Raw genomic sequence first — 21,650 nt, forward strand, 5'->3', positions numbered from 1 at the left:
ACCTCGCCTGTCTAAGCCAGTGTTACTGCAGTAAACATTTATTAATTTAAAAAAAGGAAAAGCCACATGGGAGAGTGCTAAGTGGGAGAGAGCCTGCAGGCGGAAGACCACAAGTCTGAATGGCCCTCAGGAGGGCGAAGTTGGAGTCACCATTAGGCCACTCAGGAGGAGGAAGTCAGTGGCAGTTTTCCCTGAAGTGCTGTGCTTTCTGTTTCTGCAGTCTTGCAGCTTGCCTGGCACCCGTTAAGCGGTTCACCAGGCTGACATGGACTTAAATGAGCCAGGTCTCACCCAGAGAACAGGAGGCGCCTGCAGGTGTTGAGTCGCAGGAAGCACATCAGAAAGGGTGCAGAGGGCACTCCTGAGGGGGGCAGGGAGAGCCCTGGACAGGATGGGGCCTGTCCATATCTGAGGAGGCTCAAGGGAAAGAATCCTGGAAGAGACCACAGTGGGTCATCACCAACGGGAGGGGTGGGAAGACCCAGTTACAGTTAATTCACAGGCAGTAAGAGAGGCAGACGCATCGGAAAGGCAGATTCGCTGGCAAGTGAGCCATCAGTGCTGTGCAGACAGCATCGGTATTAACGAACATCGAAGAAGGGGAGCCATGGAGAGGCTTGTGAGGCCGGAAGCCTTGGCCCAGGGACACTGCGGTCACCGGAGCAGGCTGCCAGCACTCAGGAGCGTGAACTTGGTTTTCCTGTCTTCGTTTTAAATTGCAGTAGTATGTTCAAGTGTGTCTGTCTCTACGCATGAAGAGACAGAAGTGTCTGAAATAGGCCCTCCCTGGTGGCGCAGCGGGTTAAAGCACAGCACTGAGAATCTAAAAGCCGCTTCCGCATGAGTTCGATTCCCGCCTGCCCCGGAGGTGACCACATGGCGTGGCAGACCTCTCCTGACCCGCCCGCTGCTCCCCTCAGCAGTGGACTTCGTCGATCTGACTGTTCTGCTCCCCACTCTGTCTCCGGTGAAGCCTCTCACCGCCCCTGAGCCTCTGGCCTGTACCCCAGTTCTGTATGCACAAATAAATAAATCTTAAAAAAAAAAAAAAAAGTGTCTGAAATAAAAGCCCAGTAGACATTAACCCTCCCCCCCAGCCAAGGCAGACTAGTGGCTAAAGATGCTACTTAAAGAAATAGCAGACTTTCGATTCTCATGTTTTAGGCTCAAACATCACCTATTTCAGTAACCCATCTTGACAAAAGTAGCCTCTGCTCGCTGCTTTTCAGCGTTATACTTAATAGCCTGTGCCTGCACCTGTGGACTTGTGTCGGAGTCTCAAACTTCTTCATCTTTGCTTTGAGGTTCGGCTTTCTGGAGAAGCCTGGGACCCAGCAAGCCAATGAGCACACTTCCAACTGGGGCCGTGATGAGGATGGCCAGAAAGGCCACTGTCAGCACATCCGTCCCGTAGTCTTCCAGCTGCTGCTCTCCGTGCGACCTTGCTGTGTCCAGAGCCACAGATCCAATCGCAGCCTGTGGACGTTTAAAGTAAATGTTGGAAACGCGATAAGCACATGGGAAAAGGCAGTTGCCAAGGCAGTTGTTCTTTTGCTCAATGAAAAATGTTCTATTAGTTTTCAACTGTGCTGCAATTGGTCTCCACGATCTGAAAACTCTCCCTGCCCTGAAGTGGGGAGAAGGACGATTCCTGTGTACCTATTTGCATGAAGATGGATGACAAAGATATCAGGCAAAGGTTCTTCAGAACCCAGACTCATGGTATTAGTCAAATTAAGCACAACACTAACCGACTAAAGACCTAAATACCTTCTGAATCAAGATGAACTATGCCTGTCATCGCATTGTTTTATCTTTAGGGATTTGGAAATAAGGAAGGACAAGATGGGAAAATTTGTGATGCTTACTGGAAGATAATGACATTTGAGATTAAAAAAAACCTAAGTGGATGGATTGCTCTACTGCCTCAACACTTGGAAGTAAGCACCTTCGAAATGTGAAGTTAATCTTGCCAGATACTTGGTTAACGCTTTCACTCAGGAGTTGGAGAAATGTTTCATTTAACATTTGTCCACAGAAAGCCTTACAAAACTTCTCATTTCCTTTTAGCGGCAGGAGGCGATCTTGTCTGTGTCCCGGGAACATAACCCATGAGCCAGTCTTGCTATTCCCTAACTCCATACAACACGCGTCAGCCTGCAGGACACCCATACTGGAGAGGAGATAGCAAGGTGTGTGAGACACAGCAGCAGGGACAGTGGCCATCTCTGAATGCCCCCTTCGGGCAAGGAAGGAATTCCTTCCCTTGAGGAGTGCTAGGGTAGCCAGATCCCTGCTGTCCTAATACTTTTCCAGCCTTCTTTGCCCCTAGTTGACACCACTTATATAAGTCCTGGCCAATGAGACAAGGCGAAAAATGATAAATTCTTGTTGTGGATACTTGCACTTAATACGTTTCTTCTCCCTCAGGGTGCTAAGTGGCGACGGCTGGACCCAGAATGGAGAGCACACACTGACACAGTGGTCACCCTGCGAGGCGGGGTGCCCACCCAATACAGTTGGCAAGAGGCATGAAACGAGCCAAGATCCATGGCTCCCCATCATTGCAGACGACCGTGCGCCCTCTCTACTTTATCATCTCACAAATTCTTGCCAGAAGTGCACAGTACGATGTCTGTCTCTACTCTCCGGTGTGTGTGTGTGTGTGTACAGGTGTGTAGGTTTGGGTCATGTAGGTATGCTGAGTTATGACTTAGGAGTATATTTCTTATAGATCAAGGAAAGAATAATTTCAAAAACTATTATGGAAAAAATATCGAAGAAAGTCTTGTTTCCTGTGCAGTGGCAAAAGGAAAAACAGAAACTGCGTAAGACTTGCTTCACAGAACATACATTGTTCAAAACATGCCAGGCAGTTTCTCCTCATTTAAACATTGTTTTTGACAGCAGGGAAGTGTTACTTTCCAATTTTTAATATTTAGAAATCCATGTTCCATACCAAAGTTATTTGACTATTTGTCATTTCCCTATTAACGGTGCCAGGAGTACTGTGGGGTGCGGATTACACCTAGGGGGAGAATCGCCCGGGTAGCTGCACTGTCATACCTCACAGTGCTCTCGGCGTGTCTCAGACATCTTGGAAAGCCTGATGGAAAACCCTCCAGAACCATGCCCGAATGCACAGCCACAGAAAACCTGGCATTTGTTATGGCCCATACACATCTCTCAATGCTTCCTAAATCAAGAACATGTGATTTTCATGTCATGAAAGAGGAAGCTACATATTTAAATAATTGCAACATAATTAGGGATGTAGCAGTTCAATCTTGCTTGCTGTAATTAGTCTAAAAAGATATAATACAGTCAGGCATATACTACATTTGCAACAAATCATAATGCATACAGTTCTAATTTAATGAGGAATCACAGGCATTCTGCCAAGCACAAGGCCAATAATTTCCAGCAGCGCACTGACGGCCTTGCTCACTGGGGTACACGCATTCTGGGCCGTGTGACCACGACGAGACAGGCGCTGTGGCTATTTCGAAAGTTCAACTAATCTAGGAAAGCAATAAAGAATCTCCCTAGTTGTTTTTCAACAGGTCATTCTCCATTGTAAGTAAAGCATCAAGATACTGAGGTAATTCCCAGTCCTTAAGTGGGCCTCGCTTCTCTTCTGCACTTGGGAGCTACCTCTGTGGGAGGCTCAGAGGGCGACTGGCAAACACTCACCCTCCCAGCCTGCTGTTGTTCTCTGGTAGTGTAGAGGCTGATTAGATTTTTCACTGTACTTTGTTGAGTTAAAGAAATTAACATGGGCTGTCATATTTGAGGAATCAGCATATCAAAAAAATCAGTGTTAAATCTTAGCATTAATATTAGTATAACCTCTTTGCATAAATGAAGCTTCAGTTACTTATTTTTACCAAATTTGAGTAAGCCCTCATTCAAAATGTCAAGGTCTCAGAAATAGGAGTCACACAGGACACACGCTATCCAGTATTACCTGAACCGTGGCCTTCGGGAGCCATGCAAAAGAAATAAATATCTTTTCTTTTATGTTAAAACCAGCAAAACACACCATCAGGAACGTGGTCAAAATTCGTATCGACACCGCAATGCTGAGGGTGGCGACACAAAGGCCTGTAAGAAGCAATTTTTAGATGGAATGAAATACCAGGCGAGAAGCTGCATCGCAAAGACACTGACTCAAATTCTATGAAAAGGTAAAAATAGTAAAAAGACAATTTTATGTATTCCACTACTTGCTTTAGCTAAACATACTTGAACTTCTGCAAAGAAGATTTGAGTGTCATTTCTCTTATGCTTGATAGCAAGAACCACACTTTCTTCCTGCATTTACCCAACCAGACATTTATTAAATGATGAACGGTGTGTGGCGGGACACGAGCTTGATGCTAATACACAATGGACGGAGCGGGCCTCAATGGACATCAGCATCAGCAAAGAGATGGCTGAGGGTCAGTGTACTGCACGTGCAGTGGACACACATTGGAAAGAGCCACGGGGGTGGAAAATGAAGATTTTCCTCAGAAGGGCTGAGAATTCTTAATGGAGCACAAGACCAAGCTGATATTCAAAGCACATCGGCCAGCGGGCGTGAACCAGCCAATCAGAACGGAGCTGACTGGGTCCTGATCCTTCAGAATAGGCACTGGGAGTCCCAGCTATTTCCGGGGTGCCCATAACCTCAGTTGACATGGACAAGGGCTTATTTCAGCCCCTGAGAGTCGTTTACCGACAAAGGTAAGTTCAACTTGATATGCGGGATTGTGGCGACAGCCATGGCAGGCTGACAGCTGGAGAGACACAGTGAAGGTGATGGCTAAGTTGGGGGTGACCTACCTGTAAAAACCCGTAAACTTCTCGTCTAAGTAAACACACCAAGATATTTCTACTGAACATAAAGATTTTAGCAAAAGGTCTACTCTGCAATTCTTACCTACGGTTTCTGGTCTAAGAGACGCTACAGAGACCTCTGCTCCTATCAATCCAAAGAGAAGGGGCTGAAAAATGTCCCAGATGACCGCAATAATTTTTTCAACGTCTGCCTGGAAGAAAACACACACATTCACACACATCCTTATTATGTGAAGATACAAGCAGCAAGAATTTGGTCATCAAAAATTGGAATCAGGGCCCTCCCTGGTGGCGCAGCGGGTTAAAGCACAGCACTGAGAATCTAAAGCCGCTTCTGCATGAGTTCGATTCCCGCCTGCCCCGGAGGTGACCACATGGCGTGGCAGACCTCTCCTGACCCACCCGCTGCTCCCCTCAGCAGTGTAATTCCTCGATCTGCCTGTTCTGCTCCCCACTCTGTCTCTGGTGACGCCTCTCACCGCCCCTGAGCCTCTGGCCTGTACCCCAGCTCTGTATGAACAAATAAATAAATCTTTTTAAAAAAAAAAATTGGAATCAATTTGATCTGGGAAAGGCTTCATGCCTGAGGCACCTATAAATAAGAGGCTGGCTAGGGAAGGGCCGAAAATCACGCGAGGATATGGCGCTCTAGTGCTGTCTGAGAAAGGGGACTGTTAATTACAGAGAGGCTCATACAGTAACCTTGGGGGGTTCTCCTGAATACGCGGTATGTGCGTGTATATGCTGTACCCCCCACTCAGTGCTGTCTCATGGCTTAAATTTATGTTAATTTTGCTCAGTAATATTCCTTAAAGAGCTTTTGATATTAGTGTATAGTCTACATGTGCACCTCATTATTTTTGCATCTTAATCTACAGGGTGGAAGTACTATAATTTATTCAATTATTTCTTTGTTGCTGGACCTTTGTTTCCAAGCTTATTTGGTCTCTAAATAATTTTGTTTAAGCTTACCTCAGATCATGCGCAAACATGAAATTCAGGATGGTGAAGTCCTGCCTATAACCAAGCAGCCCCTTGGCTCCAAAGCCCCTTCACCCCTGCTCTGGCAGACAACCTCCGCCCCTCCTGGGCGGCCACCACACTAGCTCCTGTCACTAGAGGGCACCGAAGAGACAGCACCAGGAAAGGGGTTCTTGTCCCCGCTCCCCAGCTCCTGGGCACTGTCCCCCTGTGCTGGTGGCTTCAGCACCAGACTCCTGCAGCCCAGGGTCATCCTGTGCCCCAGTTCCTGGGTCAGCGGCCAAACCCCTCCAGCCCACTCTTGGCCAGTTTCATAGCCAACTTTCTCATGCACCCTCAAGGGTGGCTTTCATGCAAGTCTTGGGAGCGGAAGGAGATACCCAGCAAGTCCAGAAAGGGCACCGGGGCTCCTCTACCACCCACAGCATGAAGCTCCAACAAGGTCGGGATTCTCGGGCCTTGAGGGTGGGAGGAGGTGAGGCGCTGAGAGGGGAAGGGGTGCTTTCCCTCAGTCCCCGGGGCCACAGTTGCCATTCCATGATTCTCTAGGATCTTCCATTGTACAAGCCTGTTCCTTGCTAAGGGATCCCCCAATGGTGAATTATGAACTTTCCCTATTCCAGATACTGCGTGATTGCTCTCCCCGGAGAAGACCCTACATTATAGAAGTACTTAGGGATCGGCAGAGTTGGGTCCCTAGAAGGACCATAGCAGAAACAGAATGTTGTGTGGTAAAAGAAACCATAAAGGAGGGCAGGTGAGAATGAGGAGAATCTAGGCACAACTCAGTAAGGAGCCGGGGCCAGGCAGGCAGTAGGACTCGGGCAGCTGGCGTGAAAGTGACTTGTGAAGGAGAGACGCAGGCCGACAAGCAGACCATAATGGAAACACAGTGTGACCCAGAATCCCCTCTGGCACGTCTATCCAAGAAGATGAAATTATCAACTCAAAAAATCTGATCTCTGTGATACTGCAGTAGCTGTTACACCAGCAAGGCCACGAGCAGTCTAAACGCTGACGAAAGAGGCCTGCACCAGGCAAAGGGGCCCACCACACCAGACAGAGGGGTCCACACACACAGTGGGACACAGGAAAGATGAAATGACACCGCCGACAGCAGCATGGAAGCAGCTGAGTCCTAGGTAGTTAATCAAGTTCGATGACAAAGACAATTATTGGTTGTTTCCACAGCAGATGATCTGACAAAGCAAATGCTTATAAAAGCTTGGAGAAAATAATCGATGAAGAGATGTTTCTGAGATTGGGAAGAGGGAAGAGAGAGGGGAGCGTCCACGGGAGACAAGGAAGGGAGAGGGGGACAGAGCGCGCTAAGAGAGAATGCCGCTGGCCCGGAGGGTCTGCCCTCCACCCTGGCACTTCACTGGCTTCGGTTACTGTGGGGTCTTCACCCGCTGGCACCACAAAGGAAGGAAAAGTTGATCTGATGGGAAAGTAGTCACGAGCAGACCTTCAAGCAAACTTACCTTCCCGCTGGCCCACCCCACGCCGGCGAGGAAGGCCGTGACCAGGGTGCACAGTCCCCCGGACCCAGGGACGCCGAGAAAGCCGCTGCTAAACACGGCGACCACCGAGAACCCCAGCACCAGGAACGCCCGCTTCCACCGCAACTGCGCCTTGGATAGAAAGCCGCTGTCAGCCTGTGGCCCCGGGTCTGCCTGTGGCCTGTTTAATGTTACTGTTCACGTTTTTCAACGGAGGGAACGTTTGCCACACCGTATGTGACTTAGGGGTCCACACCACCGCCACCACCAGACACCCCAGTCTCCACCACGGCCCACTGGGCCTCTCCATCCCGCCCCTGCACCCCCGAGAGCCTCCCTGCACAGCCAGATTTCTAGGGTGTGTTTTGATTTTCTTCTGTCAGTTCCTTAGTTCTCGCTGCATGTTCCACGTAGCAGACACACCAGTGCTAGTCTTTGCCCTGACTTAGTGTCTGTCGTCCACCGCGGAGGGGGCTGGCAGGGCTTTTTCCTAGCTGAGAGGTATCCCACTGTGTCCCAGGCCACATCTTACCCCACTCATGTTTGGGTGGCCAGTGTTTGCACACGCAGGGTTAGAGGAAAGTAAGCGTGGTACAGGCCCCCTGGGGAACACCAGGCCCGGCCAGGAGCGTGGGCTTGGAGTCCACACGTTCTCACCGTGAAGAAGGGCCCAGAAAGTCACTCTATGATTTGGCTTAATTGAGTGCTATGAATAGCCATAAAATGAAGATAACCCAAATCATAAAATACAGTTTAAAAGTCAGGCCAGCACATCTTACCGTTTTGGAGTTGACGTTACTTAAAGTGATGTTCGAGGTTTACAGGAGGGAGATCAGAGAAAGGCCAGGACTGCTCTGAACTGCACACACTTAGCCCCTCATCCCTCCGTGGCCAGGGCCCACAAGGGAAGGAGCCGATCTACACACGGGGGAGCACTCTGAGCCACGCTCTTCCCTCTGGTCAAGGGCCCTCTCCTTCCAGTGACAGTTCAGATAAGCACGACTTCCCCCCAGATTATTTCTTCTACCTGATCACTGCTGGGAAAGTACTGAATGAAAAAGCCAAGAAGAGTCCCAGCCGCCACGCCAATCACCACCTCCAACACTCCTCTGAGCACGTTAAACGCCGTGGAGCCTTGAAAACACACAAAAGGAAAACTCCAGACAGAATTGCAAATCCACAGGGACAGGCTTTCTCTAGCCATCACATAAAGCAGCTCCTGACACACACGGAGGCGCTTATGTGCATTTCCTGCTCACCGTGTTCCTAAATACACGGGGCTTCATATGTCCAATACACTGGGCTTACAAGAAGGGGTCGTGCTTAGTGAAATCAGCCAGAAAGAAAAAGAAAAATACCAGATGGTTTCACTCATAGCAAGAGCGTAAGGGATCGGGGGAAAAAGAAAGAGAGAGACAAATGTAACAGAGTAAAAATGAAAACTGAACAATTATAAACCAGAGACACTTTGTGGGCGTGCAAGGGGGAGTGGGATCGGAACTGGGGTGGGAACAGTGCGCTGGGCTGCGGTGATGGCACACGGGGGAACTGGCGGTGGGAGGCCCATGGGGACTGCCACTGAGATGGAAAAATACACAAAATGAAGAAAGATGTAAAAAAATAAAAAATACAATTTAAAAATAAATAGTTTTAATCTAAAAAAAAGGGCCTACAAGAAAGGAGTGCATACTATTGGAGATAAAGCTCAGCGCAGGCAGAAGCTGCACTGGTGCATTCTTCTGCATGTTTACTTCATAAAAATTAAAGGGTCGAGGGAAATGTCGAAGATCGAAGGCGCCACGCAGGGCGCACGTGTCTCGTGAGCCCGGGCGGGTGAGGGCACAGGGCTAGCCTTCACACCGCCCTTTCTGTCTGAGTTCTTTCATGATCAACGTGTGTTGTCTTGGTGGCTCTCTTCAGGATAGGGCACAGGACTGAAGAATTTGGCAACCAAAATCAAAAATCTTTCTTATTACAATGAGTGTAGTTTGTTTCAAGATAAATCCGAAAAGAAATTATTTTCAAAGCTGCTGCGAGGAGAGTCACTACTTGCTCCTCAGGGTCTCTGAAACACCATACTATAGAAAGAAGCACAACCTGTATTTCCCCCCACAGCCTAGGACTAGGAAACTTTAATTAAAAAAAAAATTGTTCTCATGCGATGCAGAAAATTGCATTAAAATTGCTCAACGCATCATGCTTTCTCCTGCCCTATTCCAAGAAAAATCTCACTACTGAGGTTTCCGTCACAGTCACTGAGGGCAGAGCACGCTCCTGAGCGGGCGCAGGGACGAAGGCCCCAGGAAGCTGCCCCCGCCCACAGGCCTGACAGCTGGACCCTCGTGCCAGGGGTCCCCTCCTGTGTCCGCAGGGAGGCCAGCAGTGACAGGGTGACTCTGGACCCCTGAGCCCGAGATGCCCCAGCAGGCTGCAGACAGACGTGGTGCGAACCCGCCCTTCTCTAGCCTCAGCTCCCCACGCAGCGGCCTCCCCCAGCCTTGGCGCGCTGACAGCCCAAAGTATCTCCCTTGGGTCGCCCCTCTCTAAGGCAGCTTCCTCGAGTTCAAGAAAACCCAGCGAGGTGTTTCCAGTTAATCTTCCCCCAAGGCTGTCGGTGTCCTACAAGCTTGATCACTTTGCGCCCGCTCAGCGCACCTGCCTCACAGCTGAGGGGCTGCCCAGCGGGAAGCGGGAAGCCTGTGCCTCCTGAAGCTCCTGGGGCTGGCTGGCTCTAGCTTGATTTGCCTTACTACACATAACACAACACACCAGGTGAAGGATGCTTCACAATAGCAAGGCGCCCGGTGACCTGGGGCATACCTGTGGAGAAGGCCATGCCCAGGCAGGTGTTGAAGCCAGTGATGGCCAGGATGTCATCGAAGCTGCCGGCAGCCATGAGCAAGGTGGGCACCCCTTTCTCTACGCCGAAGCCGCCTGCCTGCAGAAGGAGCATGGACGGCACCACCACGGCTGGAGAGACGGCCCCTAGGACGAAACTGGGCAGCCGGGGCGTTGGGCGTGCAGCTCTGGTGCTCGCGGTCTGCCTGGAACCCGCAGAGCCGCTCGCCCGGGAGAGGGCTCCACTCCGGACAACACCGTCTGGCAGCGGCAGCCGGGTGCCAAACCAGAAGCCCAGGGGCAGTGCACCGTCTACAGAACCTCTGTGCGACACGTGGCTGGCCGAGCGCTGCTCTGGACAACGTAGGGGCGAGAGGACCCTGCGGCCGAGGCCCCCGGAAGCTGCCGTTAACAAGCCAAACCCTCCTGTGGCAAACTGAAAGATTCCTGGTCGTTTTCCAGCGCTCATGGGCTTGGTGGACAGAAGCCAGTGTGCTGCCCCCTCCCCCCCAGGGCAACTGGCATGTAAACCAGAAGACGCTACACAGAGGAGCCACAGGTCAGCAGGGACACGGGGCAGCAGCGACAGCAGCATGGGGCCTACCAGGCCAGACACCACCTGGAGCACCGAGTGGGGGTGCCCCCCGGCCCCCGAGGGCAGCGACATCCTCTGCCTGTACCCTGCCGGGAGTGGGGAGAGGGGGCTCAGAGGGTGCAGGTCCCACCGGGAGTGACAGGACCAGGCCACGGGAGTAGCTGCTGCCACTGACCAGACCAAAGGAGCCTCTTCTTAGCACTAAATTAATTCTTATTGATACTAAATCCTGTTACCTATTCTAATGACTTTCGTCACCAAGGTAAGAACCCACGAGCGACGGCCGGTGCTCACAAGCACCGGGGGCAGCAGAGGCTGGGGGTGACGGGATGGCCCCATCCACGGCCTCCGGCAGGCTGGGCCCTGGCATGGGCAAAGGCCCTGCCTGCTCCATGGGCAGTCACAGCCACTGACAAGCGGGGCCTCAGGATGTGAGCCGCACAGTGAGGCTGGCGTTTCTGCACGGGGTGGCAGCGTCCGCCACCTCGGCTGAGGGGTGGGCGTTGTCCACGTCCTGTGGGCCGGGGTGAGCAGTCCCCGGCAGTGCTCAGCGTCCTCCAGACGTGTGGGGGCGGGGAGGGACTTACCCCAGCAGGAAGGCCCACCGCCAGGGCAGGCCCAGCAGGACGCGGGCCAGGAGCGCGGACGTGCAGGCCTCCGCCAGGCAAGGGCCCGCGGACAGCCTCACACAGACACCCTTCAGCCGCCTCAGGGCCTGGGACGGAAAAGCAGACACGCCCGGTCACTTTGAGGCCGCGGGGTCAGCGCCCGGATGCCAGTCCTCCGGAACCGAGCCTGGGTCACCGTGAGTGTTCGGCGACACTTTGTTCTTAAGCGGAGCGCAGTCCTCACGCGAGCTCCACATGTGCTGTGCAACACGGAGCCTCAGGACCTGCGCGGGTCTCGGGGCCCAGCGACTCAGCCCGACCCGCCCTCGGAGAGATGGGACGCTCCCCACTTCTCCAGACAACCCCGTCGGTCAAAAGGCGCCGCAGCGTCATCTCCCCAAGCTCCTGAGCCGGGTGAGCCGTGGAGCCCGGTCGGACGGGCAGCTTCTGCCTGTGCTCGGAGGCCCCACACCCCCTGGGGAGCCTCGCAGTGTGGCCCCAGGGTGAAGCAACCTAGAGTGAAGGCCTTCACCCCCACATTTATCGCCAAATCAAAAAGCATTCATGAGAGGAGCAGCTCGGGGACCCAGAGTACTGCCAGGCAGCTCTGAGCTGTACCTTCCTGAATGTCCACCGGGTCGGCGGGGGCCACTCCCACAACACAACATCTTGTCCTGTCTCTGTCAGGAACGAGGGATCCCTGGTGGGGACAAGGGAGCCCCAACAGGGAGGAGGGGCCCTGGTAGGGACCCCACCCTCTCCCACAAAGAACATGGAGCACCCTCTCTGCAGGGTGAAGACCTGAGCTGCATGAGGCCAGTGGACACCCCTATGGGAACTCCACAGCCACTTCCTGAAGTTCAGAGGAACGAAATTCCCACTGCGTAATTAGAAAGACGCTTTGTACCTTGGAATCGAGGCCCAGGCCCGCACGGACCAGTATCACGGCCAGGGCGACGCTTCTGAGGGAGGAAGACCAGCGCGGCTGGATCTGCACGTAGTCACTGAGGACCGGGGTGTTCCTGAGGAGAAACCCGGCCAGCAGCATGCCTGCGGCAGAGAGGAGGACTCCCTGGTTCTCACATCGGGTCGCACCCAGCCCTGGACAGTGGTGGGTGCCATAACCCAAGCACACACCCCGGGAGGTTGTCTAGCGTGGCTCTTCACGGAGGCTCATTTCACCAGGGAGGCTCAGTCACCAGGTGAAATGGTGATAAACCCTCAAAGAAAAATACTAAGGTGGGCCCTCCCTGGTGGCGTAACAGGTTAAAGGCAGCACTGTGGAGCTGCCTGCAGCCACTGCAGCATGAGTTTGAATCCTGGCCAGGGAGTGACCCCAGGGCTCAGCAGACCACTCCTGACCTGCCCGCTGCTCCCCTCAGCAGTGGATTTCAGTCAATCTGCCCCCCACTCTGTCTCTGGTGAATCCTCTCACCCACCATACCTCTAGTCTGTACCCCATTTCCATGTGCATAAATAAGTAAATCTTTAAAAAAATAAAATACTAAGGGAGCAGCATGAATTGGAGGAGTTAAGACAAGGCTTTTCATGCAGATAAAAACAGACAGAATAATCAGTGCGTGGGGACAGCCTGGTCAGATGCTCAGCACAGGTGCCTGAGAGGAGCCTCTGAGCCCTGGTGGGCAGACAGGTAAACGGCTCCTGAAGTTTCTGCTATGTCAGGTTGCCTAAAATATCAATGCGTCTTTATTTTTTATTATTTGTTTAAGATTTATTTATTTATGCATACAGAACTGGGGTATAGGCCAGAGGCGCAGGGGTGGTGAGAGGCCTCACCAGAGACAGAGCGGGGAGCAGAACAGGCAGATCGACGAAGTACCCTGCTGAGGGGGGCAGCGGGCGGTCAGGAGAGGTCTGCCGCGCCATGTGGTCACCTCTGGGGAGAACTCGCACTGAAGCAGCTAACCCGTTGCACCTCAATGTGTTTTAAAAAAATAGTTGCTGTCAGTATTAAGTGAGGACTTACTAGTTGTGTCATCATTTGCAAGTACCATAATTGGGGAGCCAATGAATGCACTTAAAGGAATGCCTGAGATTTTTCATTATAAATGCGCGCTCTTGACACACCCAGGCTTACTAAGTGCCTACCATCGCCTGCCCTGGCGTGCCCTGGCCGTGCAGAGCTGAGCTAGACCAACATGGCCCGCCCTGACGGAGCTGACACACCTGTGGGTTTGCCCGGCTACACAGGGTCACCCTATGTAGGCCGGGTCCAGGCAAACATCAACCTCACGGACTTCGATGAATCAGCAGCCAAAGGCTGAACTAGCCTCACACCTCATTTTTCTGAAACTAAAAATGTGCTAATCGTTTCTTTTTTCCCCTGAAACTAGAGCATATAATGATCTGAAATCAAAATGAACCATCTGACAGGCACTTTAAGACCACACTGACTTTTCTTTTGGAGTTTTTTTTTGGGGGGTGGGGGACAAGGGGCAGTTTTTGCTCCTGTAAGAAAACTTCAAAATGATTTCCTGGGACGCTGGGTCTTTCTGACGCCCTGGCGGTGTGGCCACTGGACTGTGGCTTTTCAGGTGCCCCTCCCCCCTTTTGGTAACAGAAGGAAAAAGTGTGCTGTTATTCATAGCTTAAAATACTGTGTATGTGACATCCAACACTACTATGCAGATAACATACAGTCAGATTTTTAGCAAGTTGCCTGGGAAAAAAATCATGACAATAAATCTTACAGTGTTTGGATCAGGCAGTTTTTACAAACTGTAAAGTATTATATAAAATGAGCAATAATTTAAGAAAATAAAAAAGCTTTAATAAAAAAGGGGGACTAGGGCCCTCCCTGATGGCACAATGGGTTGTAGTGCAACACTACGAAGCTGGCCAGAGCCACTTCAGCTGACCGCAGCCACTTCAGCACGAGTTTGATCCCCACCTGCCCCAGAGGTGACCCACAGGGCACAGAAGACCTCTCCTGACCCACCCGCTGCTCCCCTCAGCAGTATGCTCCGTCCATCAGCCTGTCTCTGGTGAATCCTCTCACTGCCCCTGCATCTCTTGCCTGTACCCCAGTTCTGTATGCACAAATAAATCTTTGAAAAAAAAACAAACAAACAACTAATGGCCATTTAAGTAATTTCTGTTAAGTTTGAAAATATAGTAAGTCCTCACTTAACACCATTAGTAGCCTCTGGGAAACTTCAAGTGATAATGCAATTTGACTAGTGGGTAAATGATAATAAACTAGAATCGAGTGCTTATACAAATATAACACCAAATTTCTAAAATTCCTAATATTAAACAATGACTTGGATTCATTAGTACATTTTCCAAGTTGGGGGTGGCTGGAGGCTGTGCCGGCAGCTCAGGGGGCCCCATCTTGGACAGGACAAATTCCCATCACACCGCACTGAGGCCCCAGTGAACCTCTCATGCATATCTCTGGGATGGGGGGGACATGGCATCCTGGAAAAAGTCATCAACAGTTTCCCTCCTTGCCTGTTAGGGTCACTAGGGCCTCTCCCATGCTTGTTGTCAAAAAAGACCTCTCATAAAGTGTACATTTGTTTCCCCCCTCAATTTACTTTATGAAGGGAACGTTTTAAATATGCAAAAATTATCAACATAAAGCCAATCTCATTTCAACTACTCCCAAGTTACTTTGAAGCAAATTATTAATTAACAAAAATCCCGGGCCCTCCCTGGTGGCGCAGCGGGTTAAAGCACAGCACTGAGAAGCTAAAGCCACTTCTGCATGAGTTCGATCCCTGCCTGCCCCGGAGGTGACCACATGGCGCGGCAGACCTCCCCTGGCCCGCCTGCTGAGCCCCTTAGCAGTGGACTTCTTTGATCTGCCTGTTCTGCTTCCCACTGTTTCTGGTGAATCCTTTCACCGCCCCTGCACCTCTGGCCAGTTCTGTATGCCTAAATAAATAAAATAATTCTTTAAAAAAAATTCCCATCTTGGGAAAAGCTTTGGGAAATAAACTTTACTTTTAATTATTATTTTAAAATTGTCTTACACTATTGTTCACTTTTGTATAGTATTTGATCTCTTCCCTGAGGTGCAGTCCCCATAAATCTCCCACCACCAGAGCACCCATGCATCATCACCAAGGTCCCTTGTGCCATTCCCTCCGGTGGCTTGAGTCTTCTCTCTCCCTCTCCCTTGCAGTGTGCTTCAGATCTATGGTTTGTTTGCAACTTTATCTTTTTTCCTGACCCTTTGTTTGGTTTGTCTTTATGAGACCATACAATATTTTTCTTTTTTCTTCTATTTTTCTGAGCATAATCACTTTTGCTCCATCCAGTTGCTGCAAATGTCATGAGTTTACCAAGTAATACTCCATGGTGTATCTAGACCACCTCTTGATCTACTCATCACATTGGGGGCATTTAGGTTGTTTCCATATCTTAGCTATTGCAAATAGTTTTATGCAACTACTTTCAAACTATGATTTACTCCGAAGGAGGCAGGGCATGCTCAGTACTTACCGAGAAGAGGGGGCAGTGGTGGCAATGTAGGGAGCTTAAGGAGTCCCAGCAGTTTACCTCCCAGGACGGCACAATAGAAGAGGGTGAGAATCCCAAACAGATTTCCCCCAGGAAGACACTCGCTGCCTGAGAGCGCCCAGACCACAGCCCACAGGAGGACCACCAAGGTGCCTACAACAAACCAGGAAAACAGGTTCCCCTCAGGACACTGCCTTTGCAGGCTTTGACACAGCCTGAACTTTTATAAACAAATACTGAATAAAGGATAAATGTTCACAACTAAGTGTAGATTTTAAAGAGCATCAGTAACATCAAAAATCAACTATTGCAAGACTAGGGACTTTCAATCCACCTAGGTAGGAGATTTTCCCAACTCCAGCTGGAAGGAGCTTTCCCTTCTAATTTTACCATAAACATATCATTAGTTACTATGAAGAAGAGAAGTAATTGCTCCCTTTACCCTCTCCACAGAAACTTGAGATTAACTGCCAGCCTCACACTCCAGTATTCTGCTTGGATCAAACATTATCGGCATCTCTACAGTCAGTGCTTCTTTAGAATTACGCATTTGTTTCTGTGGCATGAAATTAGTAATTGATTTTACTTTTAATCTATTTTGTAAATCATCATTATCGCGCCTCCAATCTGTTGTCTGGGAAACGATCTTGTTTTTCCTTTCGTTGAGGCATTTTTGTTAGATGTGAAATGCTTCCCTGTTTGAAAACCCCGTTTTCCACAATTGAAGATGGTTATAGAAAGGTACAAGCGAACACAGAGTCAGGGCCAACCACACAGAACTCAGTGCTGGTGAGCAAATCACTAGGGAAGTCAGTAGCCTCCATTAGTCTTGGTGACATTTAAGCCTCCTCCTGGCGGGTGTATGGAATTCAGCTTCTTATTACAAGACCCGGACTCTTGAGGTCTTTGCTTTAAATAGACTGCAGCCCATCAAAACTCCATGCAGATCAGCCCTCTCCATGAGTCACGCCCGTTTTTTTGACCAAGGGCAAGTGTCGGTAGCTTCCGGAGTGGACGGTCAGCTGTGTCCACATGTTGCCCCATCAGACAGTTTCAGCTGTTGCATTTAGATGATTCACACTGAGGAAAGTGTGAGTGGAAAGTTGAAGTTTTAAAGCCTCTAGCCAGCAACCCGGGCCTGCAGGGGGCCTGCTTCAGGGATGCCGGCTCTTTCAAGGTGTCGTTAGTAAGGCTCATCCTCAAGTGTAAGAGTATACAGTGGTCTTGTTTTTTGGTTTGTTTTCCATATTTGCATTCACGATATAAAATATTAACGTGCCAGGAAAAAGCAGGTACAAAAAGGTGATTTCCACCTTCCCCAGATCGTGGTCCCGAGGTGCCAGCACGCAAGCTGCCCTGTGCACAGATGGCTGCAGTGGCCAGGCTCTCTTCTCACCACTATCTATCCATTGTAAGCGCTTACTTTGTCTGGAATTCGCTATTGTCATTCTTAGAAGGCAGCTTAATGGGTTGACCATTAAGGTGGAGAATGCACAGAACAAAGCGGTCTGGAGAGCCCAGGACCAGGGCCGGGGGCAGGATGGAGCCACTGGGGGGCCCTGAGTCCTGCTAGCCAGGCAGCTTTGCAGGTAAGGGCAACAGGGTTTTAAAAGTGAGTTTCAAAGCCACATCATTATCTCAAAGCCTCTCTTTATCTCCATCCAGATCCATTCTATGGTGAATGTTTCACTACAAGCACGCTGCCATTTAAATGTTGAAAGTTAAAAAAAAAAAATACAAGGGGCAGAAGTGGTATTCAATTACCTGTGCTCTTAGCAACTCCTAGGTATATATTTTGGAGTTTTCTCTACATGTTTTAAACAAAGTGTGAGATATTTTTACTCATGCAAGTTAAAAAAAGAACCCAATTTCATAAAATAGAGCATATCACGCTTGGCTTCAGAGCCTGGTGCTTTAGTAAGTAGAACTTTTAGACCAAATATGATCTGTAGTTCAACATCTGGGGGTGGGGGGGTGGGGTCCAAGCATGTATCCCAGTGATATATTTCTTCAACCCAAATGTCTTCACATTTGCTTTCAGAGACCCCTTCTATTTTTCACCCCTCTGAGGGTGATAGGGCCCTGTCTGCCTGGTCCCTGAGCGACTATGTGGAGCAGAGCCCCATACCCCACCTTTTGCGAACTGCCCACTTCGAGGCTTTTATGTGAGAGAGAATCAGACTTCTGTTTGTCCTTTAAACCACATTACTTTGTGATTTCTTATTACAACAATGCATCTTTTACCCCTTTTTTCCTGAGTGTTTTATCATTTACTTACCATCTGTTATTACCTGATCCAGGATACCATGTGGAGGGCAGGCAAATGTTTGCTTTAGTCTTTGCAAGTGACTTGATTCAGTTGGTGTATCTTGTTGTTTTTTTTTGTTGAGGTTCAGTAGATTACTTGCTTCTGTTAGCTCATTTCCATCTATACTTCTGAGGTTCATAATTGTCTCCTCCTAGATTAACGCAATTTAAAAAACACTTCAGACTATTTCTGTACATGTTTATATTCACCAAACCATCATATCACAAATCAGATTCCCATCACTGGACTCAAGGCTAACATTGTACAGGGCAAACACTTTTTTACTAGCTAATCAGCTAATGTTTGGAACAAGAGTTATGTAGGAATGTTTACCGCTGAATCACTATTTGTAGTACTGTAAATGCTGGAGTCATTTTGCAATACTGGGTTTAAAAATTAACTCATTAAAGGCAAGATTTAAGGCACACCAAAGTGTTCACAAAATGGTAACCATCTGTGGTGAAAACTAAGCTACACACATTCCTCTATGGAATATAAGTAAGCTACAAAAAGGGGTGGAGGAAACCAGGCAGTCTGAGGGGTAGACCAGCAACGCAAAGCCTTTCAAGGGCTCCGGTCTCCTAGCTGGATGGAGGGCCAGCTGCTAATGACTCTGGGGAAACTAGTGGTCATCCCGGCCTCGGGTAGTGAGGGTTTGAGGTTAAAGAACCCAGAGAGTCATTAACAGAGAGAGCGAGCGAGGGAACACAGATCTGTCATGTGGAGGTTACTTCCTTCTGTTAGTTCATTTCCCTTGGAGGTTCATAACATGCAAATATGTAGTCCCTTCTTTAAGGACATGGCGAGTCTGTTCGACATTTGGTTACAGACTTACCTGTGCTTCTTGACACAGTGAGGCTGTGTGATCCATCCCGGGGGATGGTTCCAGATCTCCACGCTCAATGGCTTCCTTTTCATCTCCCATGATTTTTGATTAAGAACAAGATGACAGAGGCAAGGGGAACAAGATCTGTACTGAAGGAGAAATAGTGTAGATACAGAATAGCCACTTGAGAATCTTTGGAAGTGAACGGATAGATGGTATTTATTTTTATCTTTGGAACTCTGAATGGATAAAACATTTAAGCGAGGCTATGCTACTACTAATCTTTTCTTTCATTATGTTATCCTCTTACATCTTTTTTTACCTCGCTTGAAAGAACGCTTAATGACCATCACACGTTTTACTTGTTCCTGCCATGTTTGCTAAGTTAGACCTCAAATGTTCCAAGCAACTGCTGTAAAATAGCCCCTTCTCAGGGGCCACCAGCCTGCTGAAGTGGGGCCACTCCAGGTGAGTTTCCAGTATTGACAGGAGTGTGTTCAGCAAAGGGACTGAATCTATGATTCCCTAATTTTTACAGAGATGATAACGACCAGTTCCAACCTGGTTCTTTTTTCCAAATGAAAGTCCAAAACCTCATGATTGAATAGCTACAAAGCTACGCAGCAGGGCAATGCCTGACGGGAGGTGTCTAGCACTTAACCCACTGCTTCGCTGCTTCGGCTTCTTCACTGCTTCGGCTTCTTCACACTTCCGCAGCAGAATTCCAGGGAACTCTTTCCAGTCCCATTTGGGCAATGACATCCCTTACCAAATTCTCAGAGTGGGGCAACTCCACCACCTTTATAGGCTATTTCTAAATAGCCAGTAAATAAACATTTATTTCTAATAGATAAAAACTGTTGGCTAAAATGACGTCTTTGAGAATTATTAATGTTCTTCTGGTCTTTGTTAAACACAGCCAACACTGTTGTGATTCAATGTAACTGATAAAATAAAAAAGTAAAAAGTAAACATAATAACAACCCAATCCAAGCAATTTGCACAGTATGCTCTATTATGGGAATTTAAATAGCTACAAATAATTCCCTTTCTTCTACAATCTCTAGCAGGGATGGTCAGTTTGAGAGTAGCGGGGCACTGCAGAGAGGATTTCAGTAAGTCCAGTATAACAACTGACCACCGGTCAGCTCTCTATTCTGTCTCTTCTTAAACCACTTTGCCACTTCAGAAACCCACTCACCTTTAGAAAAGGCATGAGTGTGTAACCAGGTTCACGCATTCCGAGCTTGGCCACAGGGTCCTGAAACTGCGACTCTAGCCCCAGGGAAGGTAGCTGGGGAAACCATCAGAGAGCACAGGAAGTGGCCCTGCAGGGCGGGAGGTGGCGACACCCACACTCCTCATGCAGGGAGGGGCTCAGCCCTCACTCCAGCCCATTACCTCTTCGAAAATAATTTCAAGGACTCCCCTGCCCCCAAGCCCGAAGAAGGAAGATGTTATGATGTCATAACATCTGCAGCCGGACAGGGCGGCCAGTGCGGGGAGCTGGGGGGCGGGAGGGGGTACAGTATCTTCTCCACGGGTGGGGACTCTGCCGTCCAGCTTCCCGGCCACCCCCTCCCCCTTAGGTGGCCGCACACAGCTTCCTCTGTGGAATCTGCCTTCCTCTGCTTCTGCACGGCTCACCAGGCCTGCCGTGGTCACCTTCCCTCCTGGAACTGTCCAGGAGGGGCACAGGGGAACTCCTTCTCCGGCCAGCAGCCCGCCTGGCCAGCTTTGAGGAGCACCAGCTGTAAGGGGCCCCTGGGAGCCACGGTGCTGGGTGCTGCTGGGGCTAAGCCCAGCTTGGTCCCTGCGGGTCCTGTGACATTCAAGAACCGCCTTCCAGGGGACGGGCCAGAGCAGTGGCGGGCGGGAAGGAGGCTGCTGCCAGAGGTAGCCGCGCAGTGTGGCTCCCGGTCCCCCCCCAGCGCCCGCCCCTCGGGCAGCTCCGTGACTCCGAAGACCCTCGCAGGCGGGAGTCCTGAGGCCCCTCTGCCGGCCACCAGCGCTGCCCAGTGACCAGCCAGGTCCACTCTGCCGCGGGGACTGTGCCCAAGCTCACGAAAGGGGGGCGCCGCCCCAGGCGAGAAACCTCCGCAGTGAGCAGGGCCGGTCCGCGTGCGGCCGGGCGGGGCTGGCCTCCCCCACAGCAACCCTGGGGCGCCCTCCCCGGACTCACCAGTGTGCGCAGCGCAGCCGCCGCCAACCGAGGCGAGCCAAAAGCCGGGTGCCTGGGGGGACCTGCAAGCCCCGCCCGCCTGCGCCGGGTGCGTGGGGCTGGGGACTCGTCTTCTCCGCGTCGCCCCGCCCCGCCCCCCGAGATCCCGGCCCGCGCGCCCCACTTCCCTCTCTGGACAAGCCCAGACAGGGGGTGGGGGAGAGGGCAAGCCGCCCCGCCTGCCCGTCAACCCCAGCACTAGCCCGGCAGGACCCCTCCACGCCCAGAAGTGGGCTGGGCCAGCCGCGGCCACCCGCTGGGCATCTGCCTGAGACTCCCACAGACAGACGCGGGCCCTTGCCCGCCCCTGAGCCTTTCTTTGGCCTCTGCTTTCTTTCCCAAGTCACATTCCGGGTCCTCTTTGCCTGGTACTTCCTGCTCCAACTAAGATGGGCGCCCCTTTCGGGTGACTGTCCACCAAAAGTTCCTCAGAGCCACCTA

The 21,650-nt window shown here is 50.5% G+C and overlaps 1 protein-coding gene and 1 long non-coding RNA gene across 6 annotated transcripts; one reads left to right on the forward strand and one right to left on the reverse strand.

Annotated features, from left to right (window-relative positions):
• Positions 1-1,141: 1,141 nt before the first annotated feature.
• Positions 1,142-21,305, reverse strand: SLC9B2 (solute carrier family 9, subfamily B (NHA2, cation proton antiporter 2), member 2). 4 transcript variants are annotated; one of them, XM_012728014.1, is made up of 13 exons: positions 21,171-21,305; positions 20,190-20,282; positions 18,998-19,132; positions 18,133-18,313; positions 15,837-16,007; positions 12,274-12,416; positions 11,346-11,473; positions 10,146-10,321; positions 8,353-8,459; positions 7,308-7,457; positions 4,925-5,033; positions 3,968-4,104; positions 1,142-1,476 (listed from the first exon to the last, which is right to left on the reverse strand). In XM_012728014.1, exons 3-13 carry the CDS (start codon positions 19,085-19,087, stop codon positions 1,279-1,281), a joined length of 1,590 nt encoding a protein of 529 aa, XP_012583468.1. In that variant the 5' UTR covers positions 19,088-19,132; positions 20,190-20,282; positions 21,171-21,305; the 3' UTR covers positions 1,142-1,278. The 4 variants fall into 4 exon arrangements, with proteins under 4 accessions (XP_012583468.1, XP_012583467.1, XP_004686514.2 ...); XM_012728013.1 differs by having other exon boundaries at positions 18,998-19,137; XM_004686457.2 differs by lacking the exon at positions 20,190-20,282 and having other exon boundaries at positions 18,998-19,137.
• On the forward strand, positions 1,491-4,083 carry LOC105853930. 2 transcript variants are annotated; one of them, XR_001145681.1, is made up of 3 exons: positions 1,491-1,940; positions 2,431-2,673; positions 4,033-4,083. It is a non-coding gene; the product is annotated as an uncharacterized LOC105853930 (long non-coding RNA). The 2 variants fall into 2 exon arrangements; XR_001145682.1 differs by lacking the exon at positions 1,491-1,940 and adding an exon at positions 2,092-2,192.
• Positions 21,306-21,650: the final 345 nt, after the last annotated feature.

Source organism: Condylura cristata, unplaced genomic scaffold, assembly GCF_000260355.1.
Source record: "Condylura cristata isolate star-nosed mole 26May11 unplaced genomic scaffold, ConCri1.0 scaffold00021, whole genome shotgun sequence".
In the NCBI taxonomy this organism is placed as follows: Eukaryota; Metazoa; Chordata; class Mammalia; order Eulipotyphla; family Talpidae; genus Condylura; species Condylura cristata.

What these genes read in the sequence shown, in the direction of transcription:
- SLC9B2 (XM_004686457.2), bottom strand. Translation starts at nt 19,087, where the DNA reads ATGGGAGATGAAAAGGAAGCCATTGAGCGTGGAGATCTGGAACCATCC. An exon ending in CACTGTGTCAAGAAGCACAG is followed by an intron (nt 18,314 to 18,997) that starts GTAAGTCTGTAA and finishes GCGTTAATCTAG; the next exon opens with GAGGAGACAATTATGAACCT. An exon ending in GGATCAGGTAATAACAGATG is followed by an intron (nt 16,008 to 18,132) that starts GTAAGTAAATGA and finishes GGTTTGTTGTAG; the next exon opens with GCACCTTGGTGGTCCTCCTG.